General features: G+C 47.8%; 1 protein-coding gene across 1 annotated transcript; it reads left to right on the forward strand.

Moving 5' to 3' along the window:
- The first annotated feature begins 9,218 nt into the window (after positions 1-9,218).
- Positions 9,219-12,451, forward strand: LOC119335346. The gene is made up of 3 exons (XM_037607477.1): positions 9,219-9,387; positions 10,033-11,992; positions 12,113-12,451. The coding sequence occupies exons 2-3, from the start codon at positions 10,062-10,064 to the stop codon at positions 12,225-12,227; spliced, it is 2,046 nt and encodes a 681-aa protein (XP_037463374.1). The 5' UTR covers positions 9,219-9,387; positions 10,033-10,061; the 3' UTR covers positions 12,228-12,451.
- The last annotated feature ends 2,325 nt before the right edge of the window (positions 12,452-14,776 follow it).

Consider the following 14,776-nt stretch of genomic DNA (forward strand, 5'->3'; position numbering starts at 1 on the left):
TGGAGAACTCCAGTAGATGATAGACTATGCTTGTAAACGTGTAGGGAAAGAAGTAGCACCGTGGTGTAGTAGTAGTAGAATAGATAAAGAGATTAAGCTAGGCAGGTGTACGCACTAGGCAGGCTAGCGGGATGGATCAAGCAATTGGCTAGCGGGATCGATCAATCAACGTGCATGCAACACGATCGATCGGGGCTTGCGGCAGCCGGCGGCTACGCGCGCGAGGCAGGATCGATCGGGGCTTGCGGCAGCTGGCGGCTACGCACGTGAGGCAGGGAGATGCGGGATCGACGGCCGGCGCGGAGGCGCGCGAACGGCGGCGGTGGCACGGAGGAGACGCGCGGTGGCGGCGGCGGTAGCGGTGGCGGAAGCGAGAAAGAAACCTAAAAAACTGATACTATGCAGAAGGGAAAGAATAGGCTGTGCAACACAATGCATTGATCGGTGCACCCGTCACGTATATATGAGTACGGAGGGGCCACAACCTCAACTATACAGAGGAATTAAGAGGTGGGCCCAAGACACAATATACACATACACAATATATTCAACATATTGGCGTGATTTTCGGAAAGCAATCGAAGTATTATGTCAAACACATGCAAGGAGATCGTGACGGCGGCAGCGGGAGCACCAATACCGATGTTGGGGGTGTCGCAATTTCACCGTCTTGATTGAGAGGACTACGCACTATGGGCGATGAACATGGATGTCGCGATGGATGGAGCTGAGCTCTAGGAAGCCGTTGACCCCGGCGGCGCTGAGTACGCGAAGAGCGCGGCGAAGTATCGGATGGATCGTCAGGCGTTAACGGCGATATGCTCCGCCATGCCGAAGGATGTGCTGCAACACCTCGTCGGAAAGAAAACGGCAAAGGAGGCATGGGAGACCATCAAGATCCTGCACCAGGGTCATGACCGTGTCAAGGAAGCACACCTTCAGTCCCTGATGAGAAGCTACGAGTGGCTGAAGAAGTATGACCCTCCCATCTCAAGACCCTCGTCAACGGCATACACAGCTATTGTTCAACCCTAGAAGAAGTTGCAATCGTCCGACGATTTTTGCGCGCCGCGCCGGCACGCTACATTCAGATCGTCACGTCGATCGACCAATGTCTCGACCTGAAGACTTTCACGGTCAAGGATCTCGTCGGAAGGTTCAAGGCCCATGACGAGAGAATTCGTGTCAGTTTCGGCGATGCGGAGGCTAGTGAGCACCTGATGCTAACAAAGGCGCAATGGATCACCCTGTCGAAAGAAAAGCAAGGCGGGTCCACGAGCGGCGCTCGGCGAGAAAGAACTATGGAACAGTAATGTTGTTGAATTATGGAACAATAATGAATCCGTTTATTTCCCATCTTTACCAAAATCATGCGACAATGATGAAGAATAGTTTAATTTACTGGATTGTAATACTGGGAATCGATATACCTGAATCTTTTTGTTTCCTATGGTTTGTAATAATGAATGATGAACACCTTGATTTGTTTGAATGGCGAGAGATATTCACTGCGCGTGAGTTGTTTAAATAACCTTTTGTAGACGAACTGTCTTCTATCACAGATTTTGTTACCTTGAAAGTATCACCCACACGCCACCGGATACAAGATACAGACAGAAAAAACTATGACAGAAAGAAAATAAGATCGAAAGGAAATAAAGTTGAGCTTTTGCCTTGCTTTCATCTTATTCACTGGATATAAAGAAAATGGAAAATTAAGCCTGCAATATCAAGCAAGAAAGATTGCAGGCCACCGGGGTATTTCTTTTCTCCACTTACTCTGCTTTGCTCTGTTCTCAACATTCTGAATTTTGAACATTGAAGTGTTAGACTATGTATAGCTTCTGTACCTATGTACGTATATGGTACATATTGTAACACAACCATTATATATAATGAGATAAGCCATCCCTAGAGAGTTGTGCTGGTTCCCCAAAACTTATTGTCTTACATGGTATCACGCTAGGTTACGATCGCTTCCGCTTCTAAACCCTAATACCCGCACCGCCGCCGCAGCCGCCGCCGCCTTCGCCGCCGCCGCCGCGCCACCGATCGCGCCGCCGCCATGTCGAGCGCCGCCACCACCGGTTCCACTGCTGCGGGCTTCCTCCCGGCCTCTCTTGCGGCTCTGCTCAACCTCCCTCTCGATGCCGTCTCTGTTCCGGCTCCGATCGGGACAAGGAGCATCGGCTCCGTCTTCTCCACGCCGCCGGCGCCCTCGCTTGGGCGTGACCTCGTGGTCCACACCGCGGCGCCGCCGTCCGCTACGGACTCCGCAGGCGTCGTCTCGCCGCTCCTGCCGCAAGCGGATCACACTGCCCCGCTGGCGGGGTTGGCGGCGTCCGCCCCGGCCGCGGGCCTTGCGGCGTCCGCACCGGCCGCGAGCTTTGCGGCGCCCGCCCTGGCTGCGGTCCCGCCTCCTCCCGCATCGGCTTCGGTGCCTCCGGCTGCCTCCATGGTGTTTGCACCCCAGACAGCCTCCTCGATGGGATTGTCTTCGCCGCCGCCGTTTCACTTCGGTCATCTCATCACCATCAAGCTCTCCGCCGACAACTACATCTTCTGGCGTGCGCAGGTTCTCCCGCTCTTGGGGAGTCACTACCTGCTAGGCTACGTCGACGGATCGCTTCCCTGCCCACCCGCGCTGGTAGACAGCGTGCACGGTTCGGTCTACAATCCGGCCCATCGCGTCTGGACGGGGCAGGACCAGGCGAACCTCTCCTCCATCCAGGGGTCGCTCTCGCCGGCAGTTGCCGGCCTTGTTGTCTTCGCGAAGACGTCTCATGAGGCCTGGACCATCCTTAAGCGCACCTTTGCAGCGCAGTCCCAGGCTCGTGTCTCTGCACTCCGTCGTCAGCTTGGAGAGTGTCAGAAGCTTGACTCCACTGCCACTGAGTTCTACAACAAGGTCAAGGGCCTCGCCGACACATTGGCCTCCATTGGACAGCCCCTCACCGACTCCGAGTTCAACTCGTTTATTGTCAATGGTCTTGATGAGGAGTATGATGCTCGAGATCATCAACGAGCGGGGCAACTCGACACCCATGCTGGCACACGAGGTTTTCTCTCGGCCCCTTCTCACTGAGCAACGGGTCGAGACTCGCCGCACCAGGGGCACTGGCTCCCTCTCGGCCAACGCCGCCACCAAGGGTGGCCGCTCTTCTTCATCACCCCGGTCTCCCTTGGGGCTGCCACCGTCGCCCGCCTCGGCCCCCCCACCTACTGCGACCTTACGGGGGCTGGCGGTCCACGTGTGTGTCAGCTTTGTGGCCGCGATGGGCACTGGGCCTCCAAGTGTCATAAGCGCTTCCAGCGAAGCTTCCTTGGTCTTGGCAATGACGGCAAAGATACACGCAACAATGCCCGTCAGGTCGCCATGGCTGATCGTCCCGCGCCGCAGAAGCAGCAGGGACACACTCAGTCCTACTCCATCGATCCACACTGGTACATGGACTCTGGGGCGACAGAGCATCTAACCAGCGAGATGGGGAAGCTTCACACTCGTGAACCCTATCATGGCTCCGACAAGATCCACACCGCCAATGGAGCAGGTATGCACATCTCTCATATTGGTCAAGCATCTCTTCTCACTAGACATGCCAATAGGAGTCTTCAGCTTCGCAATGTTCTTCGAGTTCCATCTGTGACCCGTAATCTTCTTTCAATTCCTAAACTCACACATGATAATAATGTGCTTTGTGAATTTCACCTTTTTGATCTTTTTATTAAGGATCGGGGCACGAGGGACATTCTTCCTAGTGGGCGGTTGTGCCAGGGCCTCTACCGTCTGGAGCATCCTGGTGTCGCTCGTGTTTTCAGTGGAGTTCGGGTCTCTCCGTCACAGTGGCATGCTCGTCTTGGTCACCCGGCCACACCTATTGTCCGTCATATTTTGCGTCGTCATGAGCTTCCTAGTTTGTCTAGTCATAAAGATGTAGCAGTGTGTGATGCTTGTCAGCAGGGGAAGAGTCATCAACTTCCTTTTTCGGAGTCCAGTCGTGAGGTGAAACATCCTTTAGAACTTGTGTTTTCAGATGTATGGGGTCCTGCTCAGACTTCTGTCAGTGGTCATAATTACTATATCAGTTTCGTTGATGTTTATAGTCGCTTTACCTGGCTTTACCTTATTAAGCGCAAATCTGATGTGTTTGATATTTTTGTTCAGTTTCAAAAACATGTTGAACGTCTTCTCAAGCACAAAATTGTTCATGTCCAGTCAGACTGGGGGGGCGAGTATCGCAACCTCAACTCTTTCTTTCAGTCGCTTGGGATAGCTCATCGTTTAGCATGTCCACATACACATCAGCAGAATGGTTCAGTCGAACGTAAGCATCGTCATATAGTTGAAGCTGGTCTTACTCTTTTGGCCCATGCATCTGTTCCGTTTCGGTTTTGGAGTGATGCTTTCACCACTGCATGCTTTCTCATCAACCATACTCCTACTCGTGTTTTAAACATGAAGACTCCCATTGAGGTTCTCCTTAATGAACAACCTGATTATACCTTTCTCAAGGTATTTGGGTGTGCTTGCTGGCCGCATCTTCGTCCATATAACAAGCGCAAGCTTGAGTTTCGTTCTAAGAAGTGTGTTTTTCTTGGCTATAGCTCTCTTCATAAAGGTTACAAATGTCTTCATGTTCCCACTAATCGTGTCTATATATCTCGGGACGTCGTGTTTGATGAGCATGTTTTTCCCTTTGCCAACCTTCCTGTGTCCACTGTCGAACCACCATCCCTGCATTCATCCTCTGTTGCTTCTGACCAATTTGATGATGTTGCATACTCTCCTTTGCTGTTACCTAACCATGGTGCAGGAACCGGACGTGGAGCTCGTTTGGAGCTGTTGGAGGATTCACCATCATCATCGTCGTCTTCTGGTGGGCACGTCGATCGCCCTATGTTGCATGGCATCGATTCGCGTGCCCATGCATGGTCACCCGACGAGCCCGTCGCGCCAAGCATCTCCACTGCTCGGTCCGTTTCGCCAGCGGCCGCCGAGTCGCCCGCGGCTCGGCCCGTCACGCCGTCTTCGCCTGCGGCTCGGCCCGTCACGCCGTCTTCGCCCGCGGCTCGGGTCCTCACGTCGCCTTCATCAGCGGATCGGCCCGCGACACCGGCCGCGCCACGGCCCACTATGCCGAGCTCGCCATCGGCCCGGTCTGTGATGCCGGAGTCGCCAGCTGCTTCGTCTGCTCTGCCGGTTTCGCCGGTGGGTCGGCCTTCTTCGCCAACCGAGTCCGAGGCTACCGTGACTGGCTCCTCGTCACCGGCTGACTCGTCAACGTCGTCGTCCTCCAGCCCGTTGCAGGCTGCTCCGTCGACCTCGGTGGTTCCTGTGTCCCGACCACATACACACAGTCGCAGTGGCATTTTCAAACCTAAGGAACGTAAGGATGGTAGGGTTGCTTGGTTGGCTGCTTGTTTGGCTGCTGCTGTTGCGGATCCATCTTCTGAGCCTCGCTCATATCAGGCTGCCCTGCGCATTCCACATTGGCGAGAGGCTATGGAGCAGGAGTTTCATGCTCTTCTTCGTAACAAGACATGGACTCTCGTTCCTCCACCACCACGGGTAAATGTTATTGACTCAAAATGGGTATTCAAAGTGAAGAAGCATTCGGATGGATCTATTGAGCGTTACAAAGCGCGACTTGTTGCTCGTGGTTTTCGGCAGCGTCATGGTCTTGACTATGAGGACACCTTCAGTCCTGTCGTCAAGCCTACCACTATTCGGCTTCTTCTCTCCATTGTTGTTTCTCGTGGTTGGTCACTTCGTCAACTTGATGTGCAGAATGCTTTTCTACATGGATTTTTGGAGGAAGAGGTTTATATGAAACAGCCGCCTGGTTTCTCTGATCCTGATCGTCCTGACTATATCTGTCGTCTTTCCAAAGCGCTATATGGTTTGAAGCAAGCTCCTCGTGCCTGGCATGCCCGCCTTGCCTCTGCCCTTCGTGCTCATGGGTTTGTGCCGTCTACTGCTGACACTTCGTTATTTCTTCTACAGAAGCCAGAAGTCACTATGTATCTTTTGGTATATGTCGATGATATTATCCTTGTCAGCTCTTCTCAGTATGCTGCTGATGCTCTTGTCTGCTCTCTTGGTGCTGATTTTGCGGTCAAAGATCTTGGGAAGCTTCACTACTTTCTTGGAGTTGAGGTCACTTCTCGTGCTACTGGTCTTGTCCTTACGCAGAAGAAGTACTCCTTGGAGTTGTTACAGAGAGCTAGCATGCTGAAGTGCAAACCGACCACCACACCCATGTCGTCTACCGACAAGATAACAGCTGTTGATGGTGAGCTTTTGTCTCCTGCGAATGCCACAGAGTACAGGAGCATTGTTGGTGGACTTCAGTACTTGACGATCACGAGACCAGATATCTCTTATGCTGTTAACAGGGTTTGTCAGTATCTTCAGGCTCCCAGAGATACTCATTGGACTGCTGTTAAACGCATTCTTCGTTATGTTCAGTTCACCCTGAAATTTGGTATGCATATTCGGCCGACTTTCTCTCGGGTCCTTTCGGCCTTCTCTGATGCAGATTGGGCAGGTAGCCCAGATGACAGGCGATCCACGGGGGGTTATGCAGTATTCTTTGGCTCTAATTTGATCGCCTGGAGTGCTCGGAAACAGGCTACTGTGTCACGTAGCAGTACTGAAGCTGAGTACAAGGCTGTGGCTAATGCTACTGCAGAGATTATTTGGGTGCAGTCTTTGCTTCAGGAGTTGGGTTTGTCTCAACCACAGCCTCCTATTCTTTGGTGTGATAACATCGGTGCTACATACCTTTCTGCAAATCCAGTATTTCATGCCCGAATGAAACACATTGAAGTTGACTATCACTTTGTACGGGAACGTGTATCACAGAAGCAACTCCAGATCAAGTTTATCTCATCTAAGGATCAACTTGCAGACATCTTCACTAAGCCTTTACCGCTGCCACAGTTTGAGGCTTGTAGGCGCAATCTTACCCTTCTCAGTTCTTTAGAAAGTGGCTAAGATTGAGGGAGGGTGTTAGACTATGTATAGCTTCTGTACCTATGTACGTATATGGTACATATTGTAACACAACCATTATATATAATGAGATAAGCCACCCCTAGAGGGTTGTGCTGGTTCCCCAAAACTTATTGTCTTACATGAAGACTCGCAGGCAGCTTAAGGTTTCAGGCAGGCATAAGGTCAACTCTTGGTTTTTTGAAGTTAGGTCAAATTGGACCATTACACTCTTGTCCTGTGTGGTTAAGAGGGATTCATGTTTCCGGGGAATTACACTCTTGTCCTGTGTGGCAACGCTTGCTGCTCTTGCGTTGCAGACGGCTCCTCTGTTTGGCCGTGCTCTGCTTCATCAGCACAGGTTGCATCCGGGACTGGGGTGGAAAGGCTTGCTGTTCTTGGGGTGCAGCTGGCTCCTCTGTCTCGCCATGATCTGCTTCGGCCTCACTATGGAGAGTACACCAATAACGGTGCAAAATGCCATGGCAGCTTGCAATGAACACTCCACAAGTTTATTCATATCCTACGGTTTTAAGTATAGTTCAATGATGGAACAGTACTGAATATGTTTAGTTCCCGTGGTTACTAAAATCATGGGACGATGAAGAGTCGCTTGATTTACTGGGCTCTAATACTGTGAGCTGATGAACCTGAATTTATTTGATTCATAAGGTCTGTAATAATGTGGAATGATAAGAACCTCTAGACGGGGAAAAGGTATAATTAATCTGAACATTGAGTAAGCAAGATTGTGGGACAACGGTTTGAACCGTAACAATAACCTTGCATTCTCGTCCGTCCTTCTCCCCTACTCTGCCTTTCTCTCTTCTCCCCTAGGGACTGCTGGTCAGCACTCACTCATGTCAGCGTTCGACGGAATGTGAAAAGACTTGGGGATGAATCGAGGTCCTTCAAATTAACAAAGGGAGCCTGCAGTCTTTGGAATGGACCGAGGCCCTTATTAACAAACTCATACCAGCAGTAGATCTGATGAGCCGATCGACGGACCCTTAAGTTGTTCACGTTAACCGAACATGGACCAGCCGACCACTAGCACGTGCTGCCACATGGGGTTGGGTTTGTAGCACTGATCCAGATTAGTATTTAAATTTCACAAATGTATGTAGTAGTAAACCGTAGTCTAGCAGCAAAACCGGAGCTACGCGTAATGTAATTAGTAGGGGACAGAAGACAATGATGGCTTTATTTCCAACTAAATACGTTACGCGAAAAAAAAACATCAAGCTCGAATTTATAACCTAAAGAGAAATTGGATCGATTAGCATTATGTAAGCAATCCCTAATCCTAGTCCTGAAAACAAGTAATACCTACCAAGCTAGCTGTTAGTCACCTCCAAGTGGCATCGATCGCGCATATGCACATAACAGCATGGAATTAATGATGTACATATATTCTATTAGAGGATAATGGTGTTGATTATGGATCTTAATAATTAGTTAATCTCTGCATGTTACTCCGTTTGGGTTCACAGTTCAAACCACACCAGCTGAACTGAAACCTTGTCTTGTTAGAGGTGAGCATGTGCCTTTTAGCCATTGATGTAGACATTGTCAAGTCATGCTTACTAAGCAACAAAGGAACAAAGAAGCAGTTGTAAATACAAGCTGGACGTTTGAGGAGAGGAGTACTTTATTCCCTCTCAACCTGTATTCAAAACTCAGTTTAATTTCTTTGTCAAGTGCAATTCGAACTTGGGTAAAACCTTGCGGCCATAAAGCTGCAGCAGGGATGACAGTCTCCCATATTGTCTCTTTTCGACACAGTAAGATCACCTTGTCTTATTACAGGCCAACATGCGACTTCTACACATACGTACGAACACTTTGTCTTGTCAAGCTCAATCCTTTATTTAATTTATTTGAAAAAGTGCATTTTTATACATTAGGGAATGCCATACTAATCTGCCAATATTCTCGTAACAATATTTTTTTTTTCTGGTATGCACAACATAATACTCCTTCCGTTCCAAAATAAGTGTCTCAACTTCGTACTAATTTTAGCACAAAGTTGTACTAAGGTTAAGACACTTACTTTGGAATGGAGGGAGTATTAATCGAAGAACCAAGAGTCGTGCTTATACATGTGGTGATGCTGCTGGCAATGATTCGTCCAGCTGTCTATCTTAACTGAACATTTTTATCATCAAGTGTCGATAAACTAGTTCACCATTAGGATGCAGATCTAAATCGCACGCCACCGTTCTGTGCTGGACTTGATATGGCACTCACACCCCCTCTCCTCTCCTCTCCTCTCCTCTCCGCCATATGAATGTAGCTTGAGAAGACTAGCTAGGCAACGTCTGAAAGGGGTTAGCTAACCAAATCTGCGCGCAGGAATAGCTGCAGCCTGCAGGCCTTACATCGATCTCCAGGTAACTGACTACTACCTTATTTTCCAGAGAACCTCTGCTAGCTTAATTAATCATGTTTAGCTACAAGTGCATTTCTCTAGAACATTCATCATCGCCGATTGCATCCTTATAAATCTGTTTACTGTCAGTTTGTTACCATCATACTATAGCTGCCAATTGGTCAAGTAATAGTACGTGAACACCAACTAATGTTTAGTTTATGCATGGAAAAGACACGCTTAATTTGTTTTTTCAGAACTAATTGTACATACACATGCTACCAATTGTTGACATGTGTGTGCTAGGTACGTACCCCTATCTCTGAATTTAGTTCATATGCATCCATAATATGTATTCAAATTGTATGGAACTCGTGTTTTATATTTAGCCAGTTGTTTTTCAATGCAGTAGTCTATTTGATAGACGACTTACTCTTTTTATGCCTTTTCTCCCTAGAGGCTAGTTTATAAAATAATTTTGGGCCACATCGCCAAAACTCTGGCATTGACATTGTAGAAAATAATCCTTCATCTATAATGCAGAACTGCAGACATTGAATACTTTCATGTTGTGCATGCATAAAGGCGAAACGACTTCTATATTTGAGTTTGGAGGATCACGCTATTTTGTAAAACACACTCTTAACTTCTAAAACTTATCCATCAGGTGGCCATCTGAGACATACGAAAGCATTCATGCCTGCAATGGAGGGTTTGCTCAAACTGTTCGATATGTGGGAAATCCAGGTGCTTGTGCTCCTCAGCTTCGCACTACAAGTTTTCTTGTTCTTTACTGGCAGCCGGCGACAACATAGCACGAGCATGGTCCTAAGGCTCTCAATTTGGGCTGCTTATCTTGGGGCAGACTTTGTAGCAGTGTATACCCTAGGCCTTGTCTCACGACATGAGGAGATCAGCGCTGAAAGGCACGTAACAGGGGTAACACAATCACTAGTTTTCTTTTGGGCACCATTTCTCCTCATCCATCTTGGTGGGCAGGACACCATTACTGCCTTTTCCATGGAGGACAACAGCTTGTGGCTGAGGCATTTGCTGAATCTGGTGGTGCAGGTTGTCCTGGCTATATATGTTTTTTGGAAATCCATTGGAAGACACAGTCTGGAGCTTCTATTGTCTTGTGTATTTCTGTTTGTTGTTGGAATTATCAAGTATGGGGAAAGAATATGGTCTCTTCACTGTGGTTCCTTCACAAGCCTCGAGAATTCAAGTGGACGTCGTTACAAAGGGTTGCCAACGCTTGATGAAAAAGAAGACATGGATGAGGAATCTAATAGCCAAGTGAGCACTAGTGGTGGCTATGATAGCACTGTTTATATAGCTATGTGTTCAATGCCACATGTCCATGATATCTTTTCAGGACACAACTTCATTTCAGAATCTGCACCCCCAGATCGGATGCTAGATGACAGCACAAATGTGATCAAGACGGTCAGTATTATTCTAAGTTTGATGTATGCTGATCTCTACACTAAGGCTCTTGTGGTCAGAACAAGGAGTGGCATCATATTTAGATGCATCTCTCAGATGTCCGCTGTTGTTGCTTTTGCTCTGTTCCATGCAAATGACAAGCAGAGGTATAGCAAAAAAGACATTGCAATCACTTATTCACTTCTTGTGGGAGTCTTTTTCCTGGAACTGTGTGCAATGTTTATTTCCATGAAGTCACCCTGGACATGGGCATGGCTGAAGGTTCGAAAGTGGGATAAGCTTGCCATGTTGTCCTGGTTACTTTTTTCTAGTGATATTAGGCGGCCGAAGGCGAAGCAATGTTCGCTACCGTCAATGGGGCAGTACAACTTTTTGAGCTGGGTGACTGGCAGTGGCCATGCGAGAACATTCAAACAACGAGTGATGACCATGTGCAAATGGCTTGTGAATTTGGTCTGTCTTGAAAGGAAGAAAATATTTTGGATGAGCAAGCTGTTAGACACTGAGTATGTGAATGTGGATGAGGTGCTTATGGAGTGTGTTGCAAAGGAGATTAGTCACTTAAGTGAAGATGAAGGCTCCAATAAGAGTATTAGCAAAAAATTGCTGGATTTCTTGGCGTATTCTCCAGATTTTGGTGCGACTATTTTGATGATGCATGGATTGACAGATGAACATTTACGTAAATATGCCACTTCTGGTGCTGCTGACATGGAGGCAAATACTGAAATAGTGGATATGATTGCCGTATGCAGAAAACTATCCAACTACATGATGTACCTTCTGGCTACCCACCCGTCCATTCTTCCGCTCAGTCTTAGCGCGAAAAGTATTCTCGACTGTCTTCAGGATCCCAAAGATTTCAACTTTGAACTTAACACATTAGATGGCGCTCTGGAGCCAACCATGGAAGTAGTGGAGTTAGTTAGCGTGTGGGCGAGGCTCCTTATTTACGCTGCAGGCAAGTCAAGACAGGAGATGCACACGGCACAACTGAGCAGAGGAGGGGAGCTCATCACCTATGTCTGGCTCCTCATGGCCCTCCATGGCCTCGGAGATTCCCAGACAAGGAGGATTCGACTCACCAATGGTGATACTAGTGAAGGTAAGGTGGAGGAGACATATGCCTTCCCTGTCCCTACAGCAACATCAATTGGACCGGAAGAAGCTAGCAGCAGGTAACCCTGCCGCAGATTGACCATTTCCCTTTTATTTATTCGACTGGTTGATACGTTTTGCATGAAGCCAAAAACTTTACCCATGTCTTATTTTTTTTATTTGTTTTCTCATCTTTTCAGCATTACGGCGGGTGTAATAAACCGATGGCAGCATCTTGCACGCCGCTTGCGCTCCATGCCGCCAGGACGTGCTGATTCTTCCCCTCGCGTTGTGGGTGATCAAATAAATGACTAGTAGTACATATCAAGTATCTGCTACTCTAGTACTGCTCAGACTATTTGCTACTGACTTTTATACGTATGAATCCCTCGTTTAAAAACTTGTAATGAATAAATGAATCGATAAACGAATCATGAGGTGTTTTGCGGTGTAATGTATCAACCGCCGAGTTGGGTGCTCTGCTCTATGTAGAGGGTTTCACCTGACGTTTAAATTTGCTCTACCTACGCTTCGCTCAAGTTGTAAGACTTGCATATTGTTTCTGTTGATTTTGACCTGTTAAAATCGGGTAAATCCCTTCTTAAAAAAAACATTTGCATGTTCATTTAAAAGAAAATAATCGAATAACACAGCCTCCCGCCTCTGAGTGCCCTAACACAGCACTCACAAGTAAAAGCAGAGAAACCACCAGTAGTTCAAAGCAAGGATAAGAGACTAAAGATAACAAAACTGCAAACGTCTTCCTCTCATAATACAAAAGCTGAGATAAAAAGCACGACCAGTAAGCAACGTTTCTATGGCTATGGCTTGATTTGCTCTATTTATGTTGAATTTCCAAGTTCCAACGGATCATACATTTCCATTGTACTTTCATCACCGGAGACACATTGATGCAGCGGCTGTCCAAATATACCTGAGCATGCCCATTCCGTGGCTCATCGACTAGCAGGGCGGGTACAAGGGTACCCAGGGCGCATCGCCAGGCTTGGCGAGGAGGACCAGCCATGCCTCCTCTTTCAAAAGCAGTTGCAGGGTCGGTGACGAGGTTGACTCGTCAATGCAGGCTCTGCTGAGCTCCATACGTGGGGAGATTGAATGCTATATGAACACCGCTGGGGTCCCACACGTCGGTGCTGACAGGGAAGTCGACAAACGCTCTGGTGACTAGGTGTTGGAGGCTGATGTCACCAATGTCCTTGTGGCAGAGGATGAAGAGGTCGTCGACATAGCTGAGGAGGTTCCTGCTCGCGAGCACTGGGAAGTTCAGCCTGACGATGGCACCGGTGGCTATGTTCTTGAGGCGGAGGAGTGAGGGGGACACTGCCGGCTTGCACAGCGGGATCCAGTAGCGGCGGACAAGGCTGCAGCTGCATCAGAATAGGAAACAAGCAATCTCAGCCGCGTAGTTATGGGAGCCGGGTTCGCACGTACAAGTTCAGTTTTCCAGCCAAGCCGTACGCGTGCTTAATAGCCTTCGGAAGCTAAAGCGAAAGTTGTAGAAAGTCGGGAGAAAAAGAGAATGCTTGCTCGAAACAGCCTATACCCTAACCCTTGGAAGCGAAGACGCAAAGCGTCACTTTTTTCAAAAGGAAGGAGTTTTTTCTGACTGAATCCATCCATAAAGCCACCAAGGAAACAATGTTCGTTCCCTTTCATCAAGTGGAGCCGAGCTTCGTCTCACGTGGGGCAAACATGAAGAGGACGTGCGATGTCCAGCTCTACACGCGGCAGCAGATGACATCGGGGTTGCAAAAGATGAGGTTTGCAACCGGCACGCACGGATTTATTCTCCATTTCTTAAGGGTTAGGGCAATAAAACATGTATTCCCATTGACGATGCGCTTTATTTTGTTTATGGACGCTTCGATGATGCTCCGGCTGTCTGGCACAAAGAAAAGAGTTATTGAGCCTGGCTATCTCTCGTAGTTCATCGACTTGCAGAGTGGAGTGTATTTGTTTATAATGAAGCACAGATCGAGAAACCAATTGCATATCCTCGGAATGCATCACTAGTAGAAAAGGGGGCAATGGTCCAGGCCGGTCCAGCCCATTAGTCCCGGTTCAATCCAGAACCGGGACCAATGGGGGCATTGGACCCGGTTCTTGAGCCCCGGCGGCCGGCCGGGCCACGTGGGCCATTGGTCCCGGTTCGGCTGGACATATTGGTCCCGGTTCGTCCCACGAACCGGGACCAATGCGCCCCGCTCCTGGCCCATCACCATTGGTCCCGGTTGGTGGGACAAACCGGGACCAAAGGGTTGGTCCTCGTTGCGGCCAGAGTTTAGTCCCACCTCGCCAACCGAAGGGGAATCGGACCGGTTTATAAGCCCCTCCCTCTGCCATATTGACCTCCTCTGAAAATGAAAATATATGCCCTTATATAGGGAAATTCGCCTAAATTCATACGGATTCGTTTGAAATTCATTATGAATTTAAGTTAATTTTCCTCTATAAGCGCATCTATGCTCATTTCTGAGTAGTTTTTTATATTATTTTTCTTTTCTGCTATATTTATTTTTTTCTTTTTATTTCTGAGTTGTAATAAGCCATTAAAAATAAGGATATATGCTCCTTTTTTAGTACAGTTAACCACAACTATTTTTTGCTTCTATTCATTTCTGAGTAGTTTTCTATATAGTTTCTTTTTTCTTTTCTGTTATATTTATTCTTTTGGTTTTATTTCTGAGTTGTAATAAGTCATTAGAAATAAGCATCTATGCTATTTTTTAGTAAAGTTAATCAAAATTATTTTTTCTTCTATTTATTTCTGAGTGGTTTTTTATATAGTTTTTTTTTCTTTTCTGCTACATTTATTTTTTTCTTTTTATTTCTGAGTTGTAATA

This window comes from Triticum dicoccoides, chromosome 7B, assembly GCF_002162155.2.
Source record: "Triticum dicoccoides isolate Atlit2015 ecotype Zavitan chromosome 7B, WEW_v2.0, whole genome shotgun sequence".
Lineage (NCBI taxonomy): Eukaryota > Viridiplantae > Streptophyta > Magnoliopsida > Poales > Poaceae > Triticum > Triticum dicoccoides.

Excerpts from the sequence above, each read along its gene's own strand:
- LOC119335346 (XM_037607477.1), top strand. The coding sequence starts at position 10,062 with ATGCCTGCAATGGAGGGTTTGCTCAAACTGTTCGATATGTGGGAAATC. Across the intron at positions 11,993-12,112 it reads CCGGAAGAAGCTAGCAGCAG|CATTACGGCGGGTGTAATAA; the intron begins GTAACCCTGCCG and ends TCATCTTTTCAG.